This window comes from Coturnix japonica, chromosome 19 (assembly GCF_054131305.1).
Source record: "Coturnix japonica strain WE chromosome 19, WE-NBRP24, whole genome shotgun sequence".
Classification (NCBI taxonomy): Eukaryota; Metazoa; Chordata; class Aves; order Galliformes; family Phasianidae; genus Coturnix; species Coturnix japonica.
In genome coordinates this window covers 7,901,554-7,918,476 of record NC_140681.1, presented here as the reverse complement: position 1 = coordinate 7,918,476, position 16,923 = coordinate 7,901,554, and the positions used below count along the sequence as shown (strand labels likewise).

Genomic DNA, 16,923 nt, shown 5'->3' with positions numbered 1-16,923 from the left:
ATCATATTCACTTTAACACCCCTTCTGTAGTGCCAGAATGTTGGAAAATGTAGTAACATTGGCAATACATTAGAAAATCAGGCCCAGAGGAACTGCTATTGAAGCATGCACTGAAGTCTGGCATGGAGTATTGCTTTGTGGGAGCCAGGTATATCACTTATGTGCATCCTGTGTAATTAGACCAGATTTCATAGCTCTAGTTTAGAACTACCCCAGAGAGCATAACCTAAAGACAGAAACCTCTTCAAAGCCTACTGACTTGAACTTTCTTTTGGTTGTTTTACTGATATCCAGCAGGATTCTAGGTTAAAAATTAATAAATAAATAAATAAATTAGAATCTTCCTCATGTTTTATGTCATATCAATATGAGCATCTGATTCAGCAGATGTTTGCAGCTGGTTTGATTTGTTTTGCTCGTGCTTAGTGCAGTAGACTCTAAACAAATAATCCCCATATATATGTAAAGTACAAAGATCAGTGTGTTTTTATCAGGCAACCAGATCACACTCAGTTCAAGGAATTCATTAGCATTCCATTCATTCACTGTAACCAGCCTGATTCATAATAGCTTGCAAACACAAGCCATGCAAATGGGTGTAAGAAAAAAACTGTACCATATAAGTGAACAGTGTATACGAGATTGAGAAAGTCTGTACCAACTGGCAGTGGCTGACCTGTTACACTCTTTGTGATTTTGGAGATTGCCTTAGGTGGTGGAGCTGGGAGCAATGGAGGGCTGGGAAGCTGTGCTGGATTTCCTTCTGTCAGTTTCTGGGGAGAATCTGTAGATTCAGGTACAAGTAAGGCTTGTGGACTGTCTTCAGCTGCTGGCAGACTGGCATCTTCCAATTCTTCCTTGGGTGCTGAAGGTTTCTTGGCTAGTAAGAAGATGAGTAAAATTAATAGAAAATGAAGTTAATAATACTGATCAGCCAGGAGACGATGCCAGGAACATTCAGAAGAACAGAACACATGGTACTCAGCTAAAAGCACTTCTTTACTGTACCAAAAATAATTGTTCTGTGAAATAGCCAAACAGCTGAGGCAGGTAAAGAATAAAATGCATGAGGATATTGAAGAAATGTTCATTTTTAAGCTCCTGAGAAAAAGCGGACAGCCTCCCTTACCTCCCATTCCTTCCCTAAAGCCTTTTTTTTCCTTTTCTCTTGTCAATAACAAAGACAGCAAGGAAAAGCAACTTCTTGAGAACTGCAATGGATTTTCTTACAGCAGAGCAGCTACAGTTGTGTGGTATTACTGAGTGACTACTTGTCTGTGCTGGGAATGTGCCAGCAAAGGGCAAAGTGTATTAAACTTATAATATTGAATGAAAGCTTGTTTTGCAGTTGTTCACTGCGTATGTTTATTTTCACAGTTCAATTTTTTCTTAATTAATACATTACACCAGCTTGCATCTTGCCATCTCCTACTGTACGTGACAATAGAACTGATAAGTTTTTCCTGAAGCTAAAGTTGGCAACCAAGAAAAGTCTGTCATAAAAAAAAGATTGGTTACCAGAGTATGTGAGCAACTAGCGTAGAACACAGAATGGGTGAAGTATTCAAAAAATTTAGTCACCCAAGCTGTAATTTGAGATGGTGAAGCAGCCCTCATTTCAGGACTGTCCCCTGAAAAATGGCAAAAGCACAGAGCTTTTCAAGTTAGAACAGGCTGATTGACTGAGCACTTTGTTAAATTGGCCTGTCTGTGATAAGGGCACAGAGAAATATATCCCGAAATGCATGAAACTGAAAGAGGACATAGGTGGAATTTCAGTGATTAAGTCTAAAATTAATATGATTCTGGCAGTGCTTAGACTTGTAAAATGATCATGTACAAGTTCATACGCTCAGCATTCTGATATTGAGTGCATGGGGAAGCACCAGAACAGTTGGAAACAATAGCAATGGCAAGATAATAGCATTTAATTTGTTGACTAACACATGAATAAGTGTGCCTAGAAGAGGAGGAATGAGTATTTGTCATTCAAGAATGACAGGAAATTAGAATAAATATACACAAAGAAACAAATTCTCATGAAATTTGGCTTCATAGGAAAGCTTCCTTATGTGATAGTTACATAAATAACTAAATAATTTCCTTTAAAATATATATAATATATATTTCTAGGGAAATGCTTCATTCTAGGCTGACATCAGTTTGTACTTTTGTGCCTACAATCATAGAAAAGATGTGAAATAGGAAAGAAAAATTAAGGCAGAAAGATGTTAGTGGCTTGCCAAGAAAATCAGTCATATTTGAATGCTTTTCCTTTAGTGAATGGTACTTTCTTCTGGCAGTAATTTCACTCCCTGTGATATGAGATGATGCTCAGTGCAAGTGCAGTGAGCAGCCACAGTGGGACTGTGCCTTTAGGGAAGGTGAATCTAAAAAATGCTCGGCCCCAAACACACTTTCTAGTTCCTGAATTTGATTGTGTTCGGAGTGGTATCGTAGAAATACTGAGTACTGTTGCCTAAAAATCATTTTATGGCCCCATGGCCATATGGTTTGCTTCTGGTTCTTTTTTGTTGCTGTAGTTGTTGTTTTTCCTGTCATTGTTTTTGTTAATAACAGCATGCTTGACTCGGAGTCTGAAGGCAGACCTGAGTCTTAAGCACACAAACTTATTAACAGATTTCAAACTGCAGAGTGAATATTTCCTCCTGAAAATAGTGCAGAGGCTCAGGACTAGACTCTTTGGCAGAGTAGACAATTATGGAGAGCCACTGGTCAAAATGCCACCTTGCTTCTAGGTAGAAATCTTTCCCTTAAGATTGTGCCCACACTGGGCTGGGTTACATGGGCAAAGCTGCCCTGCTTCTGCCTAGGCAGTTCTTTTTCTGTGTATTACACAGACATGAGCTCTACAAATGTTTCCTCATTGTCCTGTCCTTGGCCCCCATTCCATAACCTGAGGATGAAAAGCTGCCTGTCAGGAAGTCAGTGAAAACCCTGCAGCTGTCCCTGGCCACTCTGGTCCCATTTACCAGAACACAGTTGCACGAGAAGGACTTGGTTTTGCTTATTTGTACTTTGAACATTGAACTGCACTTGTGTTTTTAGGGTCATGATACAGATAAAAGTTGTGCATTGAACAACGTTAGTCAAGCCAGGACAGACAACTTCAGCACTGCCAGAAAAGTTTGAGAAATTTTTTTGAGAGAATTTTGTTTCATTCTCACAGCAGTCACTGCTAATTCCAAAAGAGCACCATGCCAAGACTGGGTTGTCTCATAATTCAGCTAATCCTATTATGCCAAGATTTGTGTGGTTCCTCAGTTAGGTAGCAGACTCAAAATCACTGTTATAAAAAATAATGAATGCTAACTCAGTATGTGGATGCTGAACTGAATGAGGTGTTCTGGCTGTCCACCACATTGACATACCTGACTCCTCATGCAGCTGCTGAGCAGAAATATCTTTTAATGTCTTATTATTTTTGAAACATTTTTATGCGGTACCTGCATCTTCTTTCAGCTCATCCAAATGCAGCTCTTCACTAAGTGAGGTTACATTTGTTGTGGCTGCTGTTGTACTCTCTTGCTGCATCTCTTCAGAGTTGAGTGCCTGGCACACAGGCACACAAGCTGGCATGTCACTCTGCATTGCTCTTGTGGCATCGTCACCAGTGCAGGCTTTTCCTTCAGTATCTATGACATCAAATCATATATTCTTAATTAAACCATATGCAGTGAAAGCTGAACCCCTCTGCTATCCTCTCTAGAAGAGTGAGTCTCAAAGCTGTTGTAATTTCAAAGTAGGCAGGGACTGAGGTTTCTCTTAGAGAACCACCTGATTTCTGAAAGTGTTGAGTATCTGTAACGTAAAACTCATGGACACCAGCCCACCTGGGCACTGTGCATGTACAGGGAGACCACTGTGATCTGGAAGCACCTGCTGTGTGGGAGATGAGCATGAGCATGGGAGATCAAAGGGTCTGGGAGGAGGCAATTACTTCTCTGAGCAGATCTCACGGTGTAGCACAGGCACAGGTTGCTGTGACATGTCTGGGTCACACTGGGCTCCATGTTCATCACACTGCCATCCAGCTGCCCACCAGTAATGCTGGCAGGACTGCTAGTATTCTCTACCAAGCTGTAGATTTTGGGCTCAGCATTGGTTACTCAGCTTCTAAAAGCATGTCTTGTATAACTGAGCTGATCAGGAATTCAAATCCCTCCTCATGCAGACCTAGAAACTGCTCTCTTTGCTTACTCTGAAAGATTTCTGTGCCAGTGATCCCTGCAGCTGTATGCATCTTGATGACTGAAGCTTTTCTAGTATTCCCCTATTCAAGCAAGATTCCTCAGAGTACAAACTATCCTTTTACTGCCTGACTCTCTCAGAATTCACAAGATCAACATCACCATTGCAAACCAAAGCAATTACTTCCCACTCTTGCCATCTGTCCATGCTGATGGACACGTCCGCTGTCCACCCCTGACCTCCAACTTGTATTTCTCAGCCCTTAGACACACCTTTTCTGGAAGCCTCCGACAGGGCAATGTTTGCTTGCAATGATATCATGACAAGTTTATTCAACGTTGATTTAAAACCAGCTAGCACTCACAGCTATTCCTTTTTAATAATTTGGACAATCTGCAGAGTAATTTATTGCCCTTTTGGGTATAGGTATCAGGTTTTGGCCCAGAGATGCTGCAGAACGGATGCAGTATTTTTGTATGCTGAGCTCAGTCTGCTTCATAATCACGTTTGGTGAAAAGTTACTGTTCTTAAAATAGTCCCTGCAGTAGCACAGTTGCTATGATACAGGGAAAGGGAGGGGGAAAAAGTTCATTGCCTACGTTTCAGCTCATTGTGAAGGCAGCCTATACATAATCATTGGTGTATTAACAGCTGCCTCTGTTACTTGACAGGCAGCCCTTACCTCTCATTGCTGTAAGCACAGCTACACCTGGTTTGTTTTGTGCTCGCAATGGGGAGAAATACTGAGGGAAGTTCCCTCAGTGTTTTCAAGGTACCTCTGCTTCCCGTGTTTCTCATGTCCTTCAGAAAGGCAAGCTGCTGACAGCTGTGCCACAATACAGCTGCAGACAGAGACATGAGCTCCTTCAGATCCTGGCTGATGGGAGCATAATGACTAACAGAGTATTGACAAGTAGAAGACAGCCTTGCTGAAGAATTTCTGTTGAGGAACATCTGAGACTCAGAGCAGTGACGTTCCTTGTCAGAAGTGAGCAGCTTGTGCATAGAGCAAAGTGGACGTTCTGCTTTGATTGGCAGTGGTTCCCAACACTGTGTTTTAGAGAAAGTCTGAGGATGGGAGAAAGCACTGATCCTGGTATGGAAAGCAGCACAGACTTGGGAATCACAAAGTAACCAGAAGAATCAGGGCTGTGATTTATCTGGGAAAGAATCCCACTGTGTGCCAGACCTACACTCTGTACGCTACGGTGAAGCTGTATGGGAGGTTCAGGAGTTTCAAAGGGCAGCTTGGTATTTGCCATGTATGAGCAGAGCGGACTGGAGAAAAGGACAGAAAGCTCGGGCTGCACAAATTTGGCTGGGCAGCTGTGTTTTGGGGTTGTGCAAGGAGACAGGGTGACATAACCTGTTACGATGACTCATCCCCAAAGCAAGGATGGCACAACTTCACCCTGGGCTGCTCACAGATTGATGCAGCGTCTGTGCTAGTTCAGTGGCTTGCTCTGAGCCAGCAGTATGGTTCAAAATGCTGCCTGACAGACCTTGTGCTGTGAAGCTGGAGTTGTAAATGCATGAAGCAGATCTGCAGATTTCTCAGACTAGGGCTTTATCACGGTTTGGACTATTTATGAAAGTGAGCAGGAACCACGTATCTAGAAGTAGAGTAGAGCCTGATGAAATAGAGCGATTTAAGGATTTACAGCAGTCTTTTTAGCATAGTGTTGCTACTCTGACAGTTGCAACTTACTGCATAAATGAGGACTTAGCCTTGAAACTGCTGCCACTTCAGCTCAATCCAAGTAGGGCACTAATCATTTACTGAGAATTATTTGGGTCAATTTTTGATACCAGTTAATAAGCTGCTTCTGCTGATAATATAATAAAATAACCCTGGAGATTCTCTGTACTTTGTGTAAAGAAAAATAATTTGGAGGCAGCTGCAGTGTCCTCCAGCTGACTGTTAGCTGCTCTTCCCTTCTGGGCACAGGGTGGTACTGTAAGCCAGTTTGGTGCTTACAGGAGCTCTGTGCTTCGCTGTTTTATTTACTGCTGTTTTGCAATGCTCAGATATCCATGATTTCAGATTCATAGGTTATGGGGAAATTCAGTACTCCCAGCAGATACAGGGTGTATTTTTCTCTCAGGTGGTGCTGATATGCTGATAGGAAAAGTAGAGAGACAGAAAGAACTCAGTGGAAAGGCATTAAAAATGAGCCTTCCAAAACTGCCTCTTTTAGAATAAGCTGACGGTTTGATAAGTATTGTAACCTGAACATATTAACCCATACTAACATATATCCAATAAAATAATATGACAGTTTTTTAATGCAATGAAAAAAAAAAAATCCTGTTTAAAATACTCTTTTTTTTGACTCTCCTGTTGCTCGGTTACACGCCAGCATAGCATCGCTCAGTACTGTCCCCCAGGCTATTTATAGTCACAGCATTTGTTTTATACAATGGAACTCAATTATTACTTTCAAAGAACATCATTCCTATCTACCAGATTGGTCAAACTCAAAAGGCCGGTCTTTCCTCAGTACAATGCTTTCTGCTATTAACTTTTCAAAGTAAAGAGGATTTTATTTTTTAATCTGTGTTTACATGGAAAAGGCAATTGGGTTGCTGTCCAAAACACAGGGAGCTCACTTGGTATTGTAGAATAGTCACCCAGGTAGCCACCCAGATGCCTCAACCATCTGCTAGGGCTTGGAAACAGTGATACACAGAACCACAGTCCTTTGTGCATTTCTTTCATTCAGTGACCTCTACTGAATCTGGTTTATATGTGGGATGGCTTTAAAATGACACTACTATCAAATGCTTCACTTTTGCACATGAATGGAATACCAGAAAGGCAGCTGAAAAACATCACATTAGTATCATTTTATGAGATTGGGAGTCATGGACTGTACTTTTAAGCTTCCCTGCTGAATGTATCTGCTATGTTTCAGTTTATATTTGCACCAGTTGTAGCTGACTTTCTTGGCAGTTGGATTTAGCTGGGTTTAGAGCAATTGCATAAAATACATCTACCAGCTCAGACTCACAACATGTATAAATCCAGTCAAGCTGGATCTGCATTCAAGGTGGAAAAGAACATCAAAAAATTAAACTGTATGGGCTGCTTGGAACTTAAGGTTTTCTTTTTATTCACTTGATTGTTAGCTTTCTTCTTTTGCTTGTTTCCTATTGTGCTGACAAAAAGATTTTGATCAAAAAAGATGAAGAATTTTTACTTACCCTGTTCCATCATTTCCAGAAGGCCTTTCTTAATGAGTTCATCCCGACCTTGTCGTGCTGTCATCTTCTTCTCCAGCACTGCAAGAAGTAGTAGCATGACACAGCACCAGTTTACAATGGAGTATTCCATAACTGACTGAGAGCTGCAATGAGGAATTTCTCTCCAGTCTCAAGTTCTGTGTGCTTGGAAAGAAATGCAAGGAATTTGGGGGGAACTTGGACTGGTCAGCTGATTGTGTACTTTTGCTTTTGTTAAAACAGTAAAATCAAGCACACAGAGTTGAGATTTATGATCTAAGATACTGCTGATCACCCTGAGAGCAGAATAGCAGGGGTATTAGAGCCCTTGTGCTGTGTGATGCGGTGTATTGGAGCTGCTGCAGGAGGTGGTGTCCCTCACTGTGATGCTCTAGATGGTATCAGGAAAGTGGAGTGAACTGTGTCATCTTCTCTGGGGAAAAGGCAAACAAGTTTGTCTCCTTACTGATCTGGGACATCCCTGGTGAATAGTGAGAGTGTGCACTGCATGTGCCAGGCTTCTCTAGTGCAGGCAGCTGCTTGAGGGAAGGCATTTTACATGCTGTAGTTTCCTCCTGTCACTTTTCATGATGTTACTGTGACCTATATAATATTCACCCCAAACAAAAGTGTGATGATGCTTGGGGACATAATTGTAGCCTATTTGGAGAAAGGACACTCCATGAAAACAGTCTATGTGGAAGTTCGTGTTTAACTTTTTTTCTAAATGTATGACATTGTACTGTATAGGAAGTCAGCCTATATGAGTGTTTTCTAGCTTTGAATGTTATAAATCTATAACATGCTGAAACCTCTGAATTAGGTTTGCATCACATCATCACTAGTGCTTCAGTGCAAGCACATTTCTCCCAAGCTCAGCTTTGCTTTGTGCAGTCAGACTGTTCTCATCGTACCTGCAGAGGTCTGCTTTAGCTTCTCATTTTTCTTTTTCCTCCACTTCCACGGTTTGAAGATCCTGCCCAGTGTTGCGAGTTTGCTGTTTCTCCTCACTGGTGGAGTTCTAATCCCTGAGACCAAGTAGTCAGAACGCACTGCAGGAGACTGCTCCATCTCATCTGAGAAGGGAAATGAGAGGAAAGTCAGCAGTTAGACAAAGTGCTTCAGCATATACGTAAAAAGGGGAGGTGAATGGAGGCCAAACTTGGTCTTGTCCACTGCTTCCTACCAGTTGCTCTCCAGTCTTTCACAGTACCTCTCTGGATGCCAAACACTTGAGCATCTCCTCTGCAGCCACCTATCAGGGACTTATAAAGGCAATTAAGTGCATGGAGAGAAGGATGTGCTGAATCTCTACACCCTATGCTTTATTCCATCTCTTTCCTGACTTTGATTCACTGAGGGAATTGTGTTACTCTCCCTCCCAAGGGCTGTATAACTGTGCATTAAGTCTTCTGAAATACACAGAGCTGCATACTCCCGAGGGCTTTAGCAGTAGAAATTTAACACATATGCAAATTGGGCCCACACAGACTCCAGTTAATCACACAAATGTAATGTTCATTTAGAAAAATGTAGACCTTTATGAAGAGCTAAAGAGAGTGTGAGAAATCTCAGGTCCCTTCTGAAAACCCAGCTGCCAGTTCTGCTCTCAGGCCACAGGATACTGCTGTCTTTTACATGTATTCTCTCCACAAAAGCTAGCACAGAACACACCAACTTGTGTTCTTGCTTTTATATAAGAATATATAAAACTTGCTTTTATATAAGAATAGTTTGATATATGCTACGTATATGCTATTGTGAGAATTTATTCCTTGAGGAAGATAAAGGGAAATTTCTTTCCTTTTCATCCTGCCAAGCCACAGGAATTTACACATAACATTTTAGCTGGGAAAGCAATTTAAGTAGTTTTAATATTTTGTCTTCAAAATGCACTCAAAATTTTGCTGTGTGAAATGATGAATACTGACTGTTCGGAGTCGAGTGCTGGCCTGTACCATGAAACAAAGTAGCACGGTTCTATAAATGGGGTTATTGATGGCTTCATTAAGATTTGTATTTGAGCACCAATATAGTGGTTGTTGAATGAGAAGCTGCCATCAGTCATCAGATGTGGTACATAAATAAAAGCTGAATGACAGTTTGTTGTTCAGTAATAACTTACAATCTAAATAAGCAACGTGGAGCTATGAACATATGCACGTTTCCAAGTAATTTCTCTCTGGAAAAACATTTATCACAAACTGCTTTATGACTGCAAGATAAAAACCATACAGCATCGTCTAGGTTTTGTTTTTAAGTTAGCAGGGTGAACATGCTTAAATCACAGCATGGAGGTGGGGATTTCCAAGTAAACAGGAAACAATTTGTGGAAGATTATTAAACCCAGCAGGGGAATGAACACATTCCTCCTCTGCCATTTAATTTTGAAAATACTGGTAATAGAGATGAATCATTCAGTGGAGACAAACTGAAAACTTGGTCACGTGAACTATCAGAACAAAGAAGAGTAGAATTTTTTTTGCCCCCCTCACTAAATGTGTCCAGCGGATTCTTCTTTTATGCAGTAAATTTCTTTTGTTTCAGTCTCATTCCATAGAGTTTATCTTGGGGTTTTAATTTAATATAGAGTTAAAAGATACTTATAATTTTGTTTTTGAAAGAATCATGTCTACTCAAGATGACGTTTATGGTTTAGTTTGGAGGTCAATATTAAGAAACTGAAAACAGAAACTGGCTCTGAGCCCAGCACAGAGGGAGGTCAGTAGCCTACAGACCACAGTTAGAGTGCCAGAAGTTATCACACTTATTTCTAATTGCACATTCAAAATTGAGAAGCATCACAAAAAAAGCTTCGAAGAATAGAGCTGCTCTTCATTACAGAGATGGCAGTGAGAATGGAAAATGACAGAGTAGATCTGCTATTAATTTACTATTATGATTACTTTAAAGCTGTAATAGAGGTCTCAGAAAATAACATTTGGCCATTGGTTGTGACATCCCTTGAGTGGGGATGGAAATGTTCACAAAATAATCTCATCTCAGAAGAGCTGTAGATCAGATCTTTGTCTTTGGAACCTTTGGAACTCAGGACAGCCTGAGCTCAGCCATCCCTGTCTGTGTTTGTGAGGCTTCAGTGCTGCTTGAACATCTCCTGTCACCCCACGAATTTCTTGAGCGTGTGAGTGAAGATTAAATGAAGGGCTCATTTAAAGCAGAACTTTGGCAAGTTGCTGCTTCTGCTGCATTTCATTCAGATGTAGATGTCTGCAAAGTGATTTAGGCATTATCCACGTGCTTTATTGAATGCTGGCAGCATGAGATCACTTTACCATTTTGCCAGATAGCAGGGGATTTAATCAGAACCAGGAAGTTACTCAAACCCAAAGCTGTGTGTCTCTAGCAATGTTTGTTACAGCAGATATTTCCCTAAGAAAGAGAATGCGGAGATACTGCAAAGGCACTAAGCATTCCCTTAATGCCCTGCTACTTACAGTGCTTCTGTCATTTTCATCAGTCCTGTAAACGTGTTTTTTTCCATCACCTTCTGCCCTTCTGGGACTGGAAATGTAACAATGGTACGTGGTTTTATCACCTTGTATATTTGCACCATACATAGTTCCTACAGTGTACATTGGTAAAGATGGACACAAATAAAAATAGCTGAAGGCATATTAAGACAGATGTCCTCAAGCCATAAATAACAAGGAAGTGGTCTCACTAGCAATAAGAATTGCAAGAAAGTCCTTTGAGTTCCTCATTCGCAGTCAGTTCATTTCTTTTTGTGTGTAGGTTGGCTTCTTGTGAGATAAGAAGTTGACAGCACAAAAAGCAGTTCCCACGTACAGCAATGAATGCTGAAGGTGCAGGCGCATCTAAATATCAGCCAGCTCCCACAGCCAACAAGCTGCCAAGACTTGCCAACCCTCCAACCACTCTGTGAAGTATTCAGCGCATTTTTTAATCTGCAGTCAATATTTTAATTATGCTAACCGTTCTGTGGAATAATGTGGTTATTCCTTCCAGAGCCTGATAGCCTGGGGCCAGGCCATGAAACTATATGGAGGATGTCTCAGAAATAAGAACAGCCAAGAGACAAATCAGGTCTCTCCAAATCAGTGAATGAGACAGCTTAACTCGATGTGTTATGTAGGATGAGGGGCACTTGTACAAGGCAGAGTGAGCATGAGCTTAATCCACACTCAAACCACATCAGCCCAACTCTACCCAGCACAGGGAGGCCAGGCTCTGCTTGGCCATTTCTGCTGCAACAGACTGGTTGGTCACAACAGTTACCTCTAATCGGAGCTTGTTGGCTTTTTCTATTAAAACTGGTTGTAGTCTCTGCTGTATCCTGTTGAGGGCAAAGGCTTCTGTGCTGGAGATCCACATCCGAAGCTCCTCATATATCACACAGTTTTCATCTGCTTTGTGTATATCAAAGGGATGGAAATGAATGTGGCTGTGCTCCTACTGATGTTGAATCTAACTTATTGTTGGTGGTTTTTTATGATAATCCAAAGATACAGTAGAATTATACCTGATTACAGCAACTTCAGGCTGATGTGTGGTAGTTGGGCACAGCAGGAATGCAGAGCTGAGGTACACTGAAGGTGTGCTGACCTTGCCATGGAGAAGTGCCATAAGACTATTGGGAAATATTCTTGTGAATACACAAATTGCACAGAGAAGTTTATGGGAAGGTGAAGGATGATAAATTTTAATATGCCGGGAATTTGGTAACTTCGGTTTGTGGTAATGGAAGTTGTGCTTTTCTAAATCCTCTGTGTGTACTTTAAGGAGAAGGGCTTCTCAAAAATCTGCAACCTGCAGGCGGTTTAAAAATAACACAGCAGACAAGAGCTGCGGGCAAATTTGTAAGGCAGGCGTGCTATGTTTTCTGATGAATTGGTTTGTAATGCAGCTCTCCATGTTTGTCTCTTTACTGCTACTGCATCTCTACATCCCAGATAGAGTTTTAAAAAGGAAGAAGTGGTTCCCTTTGGTCCTCTCCATAGGGCAGGGACAGTGAGTGGAATCAAAATGACCTCTTAGCTTTGGGGATAGATATTTCTTTACCACTGCTAACTTCAGCGCTGCCTGGAATTACTGTCTGCTTCTAGAAAGGATGATAGGGAGAATGTCACAGGGAGAGCCAAGCTTTTAAAGGGCCCATGTCTACTTCTGGGCAGTCCTGAATTGTGCAACCCAGACAGTGGTGATCTTAGCCAAGAAACAGCAGTTCTCTATGAAGGACACTCTAAACAGAAGGTACTTTATATCTATTGAGCCTGTGAGAAGGCAGAAAGTTTGTCTAGCAGCAGAAATGCTCCCTTCTCCTTAGTTCAGCACCATAAATGCAGGCAGAACTGAGTGTATTGATTGGGTCTACAGTATGGGGGTAAATTGTTTGTGTCTAGAGCTTTTGGACACTTGTTATGTTCCAGAGAAGCAAAACTGAAGAGCTTCTTTATTGCGCTAGTTACATGTTTCCTGTAATGGAGCTCTTCTTTGTTCTAAAAATGTTTTCTGTGTTTCTGCAGACATGCTCTCTTCCTTAATTCTGAAAGACTGCAATAGAATATTCCAATTTGAAAGTTTCTATTTCAATTTTTTGAACATACAATGTTTTGAATTTCCAATTTTGAATGACTGCTAGGAAGGAAAATCAATAACAAGGGGGAAAAAAAAGAAAAAAAGCATTTTATAAACCAGAAGCATATTTAATTCTTGAAACATTTAACTTGTATTTGGAACTGTGAATGTTTTGGTTATTTTGGAAAAAAATTACACTAAATATTTTGTGAAATGAAAAGTTTTGTTCCTGACAGTTTAGTTATTTAGGAAAGACAAGGTACCTGTAGTGCGTTATTGAATGCAATCATAAACTAATTTGGAATACAGAACTGCTGACATGAAATAGGTTGCATCTCCGATGCATCATATTTGTTACACCAGAAATATATTAACAATGAGAAGGAAAATTACAGGACCAAGGTGCAAGTTCAAGAATCAGTCTAGGAAGATGTTTAGTTTTTGTATGGTCAGCATTAGATAGAGATGGCTTCCATTCTCATCTCACTGTCCTCTGAATTATTATTCATTATAGAATTACCGAATCCTGTGTTCATGACCTCACCCCACCATACAGTTTAATCCTGTAAAGATGGATACTGGGCCAGGTTCAGCCACATGATAACTGTCAGTCATCGAGTTACCTTTGGGGAAATCAAACATATTAAATTTGTGCAGACATCAGACCAATGGAGTTCCAAAATGTCAGAGTGAAAATACAAAGAAAACTGGCAGAACACCAAAAGGGGAATGGAATCCTTTATTGAAGCCAAACCCCAAACAGATCTGGGTTCAGCTACCACTAAGCATAGGATTCTATTGGGCTATATCATCTTTCTTTTCACCAGCTGGTGTTGAATTCTGATTGGGTCTTTACACTTCCCTCTATTAAAATGCAAGTTACTGTGCTTTCATTTTTACTTCCATCTTGTCTCCAGAGCTTGAGTTCTGTTTTCACTTTAAACTGAAATGTTTGCCATATATCCTTGTTCTATGATTTCCACCATTCTTCAGTATGTTACATTATGACTTAACATCTTCCTTTAATTGAAGAAGAAAAATTAAAGAAAGAGAATATAATTTGTGGGCAGTGGGAGAGTGCTGTGCTTGCCAAAGAAGTTTATTTCCATTCTATCACGCTGTACTTCCCTTCAATGATTTCAAAACCAAACGAAATTTCAAAACCATGCTGACAGGAATGGGAAAAGAGATTATGCTTATGAAAGGAAAGAGAACAGGGAAGTGGCAACTCCAGCTAAATCTCTTACATAAAAATAGACTTTATATGCTTGACATTTCTGATTTCTTCCCTAAGATATTCTTTCAGGAAGATATTCTTTCACCTATCAGCATGACTGCTGTATGAACCAAGGCATATAGAAATTAATCAGGAATTTTTCACGCTTTCAGATCATTGTGTCAAGTCCCAGTAGCACTTCTCATTATTTACAATGCATGGTGTGACATCACATCAGAGCACTATCTCCAGAGATTTACAACAATCCATTCATACGGAGTCATATGAGCACTGTCTCTACAGAGGGCCAAGAGCCAACCTGTGCACTGAACCTTGTCCCATCCATCCCATATCTACTAAGGGTTTTGTACCACAGACGCTAGAAATTCCCAGGGCTGCATGGTTTCCTCAAGCCTCTGAGAGGTGCTGTTCTGCAGTGCAACAGGAGGTTAAGCCCTGGAAGTGTAGAAATTACTTGAATTAGGTTTTGCTGTGGACTCATCATAGTAAAGATTTTGTCTGGGCTGCAGAATCAGCGTCAAATCATTTGCATATGTTTAATTAGCTGTAGCCTGGCTATAGACCAGTTGAAATGATGTTTTTAATAGCTTCTGAGACTGTAGGCTGAAACACAGCCTTTGCTCTCTCCCAAGAGGCCCCTTCCAATTCACTTCACTGCTGCTTATCTCTGATAGAAGTTGCGTCTAGAGGGAGGTGTAACACTCAGGCAAGTCCTTGGTGTAATAGCACCACACTTGCTAAAATGCAGCAATGTGTTGCTTTTTCTTTTTTTTTTCTGGGATTCATGCCCCAGAGTCCCTTCTGTCTGTGGGAGACCATTCCTAGAGATTTGGAAGCAGAAATACTTAGGCAACTAAAATGTGACATAATACGGAGCAGCTACAGAGGAAAGTAGGAGAGAAAACAGATATAAAATGGAGTTTAAATTTTGTTTAAAGGTTATGCATCCAGTTTGGCTCCCTGTGAAATGCTTATAAACTGCCAACAGTTTCTGCATTTGTTTGGTATGTACGTTGTGATGAAATCCTTCTTAGGATGTCGTATCACCTGAATGAATGGCTAAATACATTCTAGAAATGGCTTGGTCTCCTGCACATAGCATGCTGTAAACATGACACAGATGTGTGGGAAATTCTCTGAGGAGAGCACTGTTTTTATGATCCTGTTGTTCTGTTATCCACTGGTATTTTCCAAAGAGGCAAATAATAGTAAGTAGATGAAAGACAGTGAGGCACCACCAACCTTCTCATCCACAGGGTCATCAAAAAGACACACACTTATACACAGGGAGCAGAGGGTCAGGCATTACAAAGTTCCAACAGACAGCGGATCATTGAATCGCTCATGTGTTAAATCTCGTGTTACATTTAACACCGCCTGCTCCTTCCTGTTGCAATATCCTGTGATTCAGATAAGGAATTGAAAGCGCTAGTAAGACGAAACTGCAACATGCTGAACATAGACATCTTAGTATCTTTGAAAAGTAATGAGTTCCTGGGACATCCACACTCTAAAAATGGGCACATGGCAACAATCCTCACAATAGTAGCAGAACAATATGTCTTCTAAAATTCGTGTGTGGGGGGGGGTGCTCAAAGCCAAGAGAAATAATTTTATATCAAATCTACTCTAGTAATTATCATTGTCTGACTGAAACAGGTCTGCAGTCTATTCCTAAGGTGAACAAGTGTCACTGTGTGGCTAGTGGCCACGTCATCCTGCTCACCCTAGAACAGCCTGCAAATAAAACATGAGATATTTTAGCAACTCTTTTAGGACCAGAGGGAATGGTTTCAAGCTATGGCAGGGGAGATTCAAGCTGGACATTAGGAAGTATTACTTCTCAGAAAGGGTGGTCCGGCACTGGAATGGACTGCCCAGGGAGCTGGTGGAGTCACCGACCCTGGGGATGTTCAAGGAAAGACTGGATGTTGTGTTGAGGGACATGGTTTAGTGGGAGCTATTAGTAATAGGTGAACAGTTGGACTGGATGATCTTTTAGGTCTTTTCCAACCTTGGTGATTCTATGATTCTGAGTCGCACAATATTTTCCTATGGATAGATTTGGCCATGGTGTGATTAAGGCAGCTTAGTGGTAAAGGCTGGTGGATGTGGATTATCTTAATCTGCTTTGGTATATCCAACCTTCTCTACCATGTTTCACATAGATACCAAATTCACTGATCAAAATCTTGTTCTGAACTGACTGAATTTTTATTCCAGCATGACTTTTTTATTTAACAAGCAAATAATGGTTCTGTTCACTTCAATTGTATCCAGGGTCTGCTTTTATAAGTATCACAAAGATTAAGAATCATGGAAGGAAAAACAACATGAAATATTTTTACCCTGTCTGACCTAAATTTATGTATTTTTCAGTTCTTCCAAAAGGAAGAGAAGTGAAATAAGTACTCCCTCTTCTCAGTTTCTTTTCAGCTTTCATATTTCAACTGTGTTCTCAGCTGCTTGCATGAGTCATGGAGAGCTGGAAACAGAGACACCCCCCAGAATATTAAATCTGCTTCCTCCTTAGGAGCCTTTGCAAGTGCTTTAGGGTATGTCACTAAAAAGCTACAGAAATCTCTTGGAAGCTTCTTTGTGCCTGATACCTACATGAGAGCTGATAGAGGAAGTGCTAATATCTTAGCTCCAAAAACTGATTACTTATGAGTGTAATGAAAACTAAGATATTTAAG

General features: G+C 40.7%; 1 protein-coding gene across 4 annotated transcripts in view; it reads right to left on the bottom strand.

The window, feature by feature from the left end:
• PHACTR3 (phosphatase and actin regulator 3) overlaps positions 1–16,923 on the bottom strand; it is an 87,139-nt gene that overhangs the window by 32,796 nt on the left and 37,420 nt on the right. For all 4 annotated transcript variants that reach the window (XM_015881481.3, XM_015881482.3, XM_085520373.1 and 1 more), the window contains exons 2-5: positions 8,349–8,510; positions 7,417–7,494; positions 3,468–3,656; positions 677–880 (exon numbers count right to left, since the gene is read on the bottom strand). In XM_015881481.3, the coding sequence (XP_015736967.2) occupies positions 677–880; positions 3,468–3,656; positions 7,417–7,494; positions 8,349–8,510 (633 nt within the window). The remainder of the gene's footprint in view (positions 1–676; positions 881–3,467; positions 3,657–7,416; positions 7,495–8,348; positions 8,511–16,923) is intronic.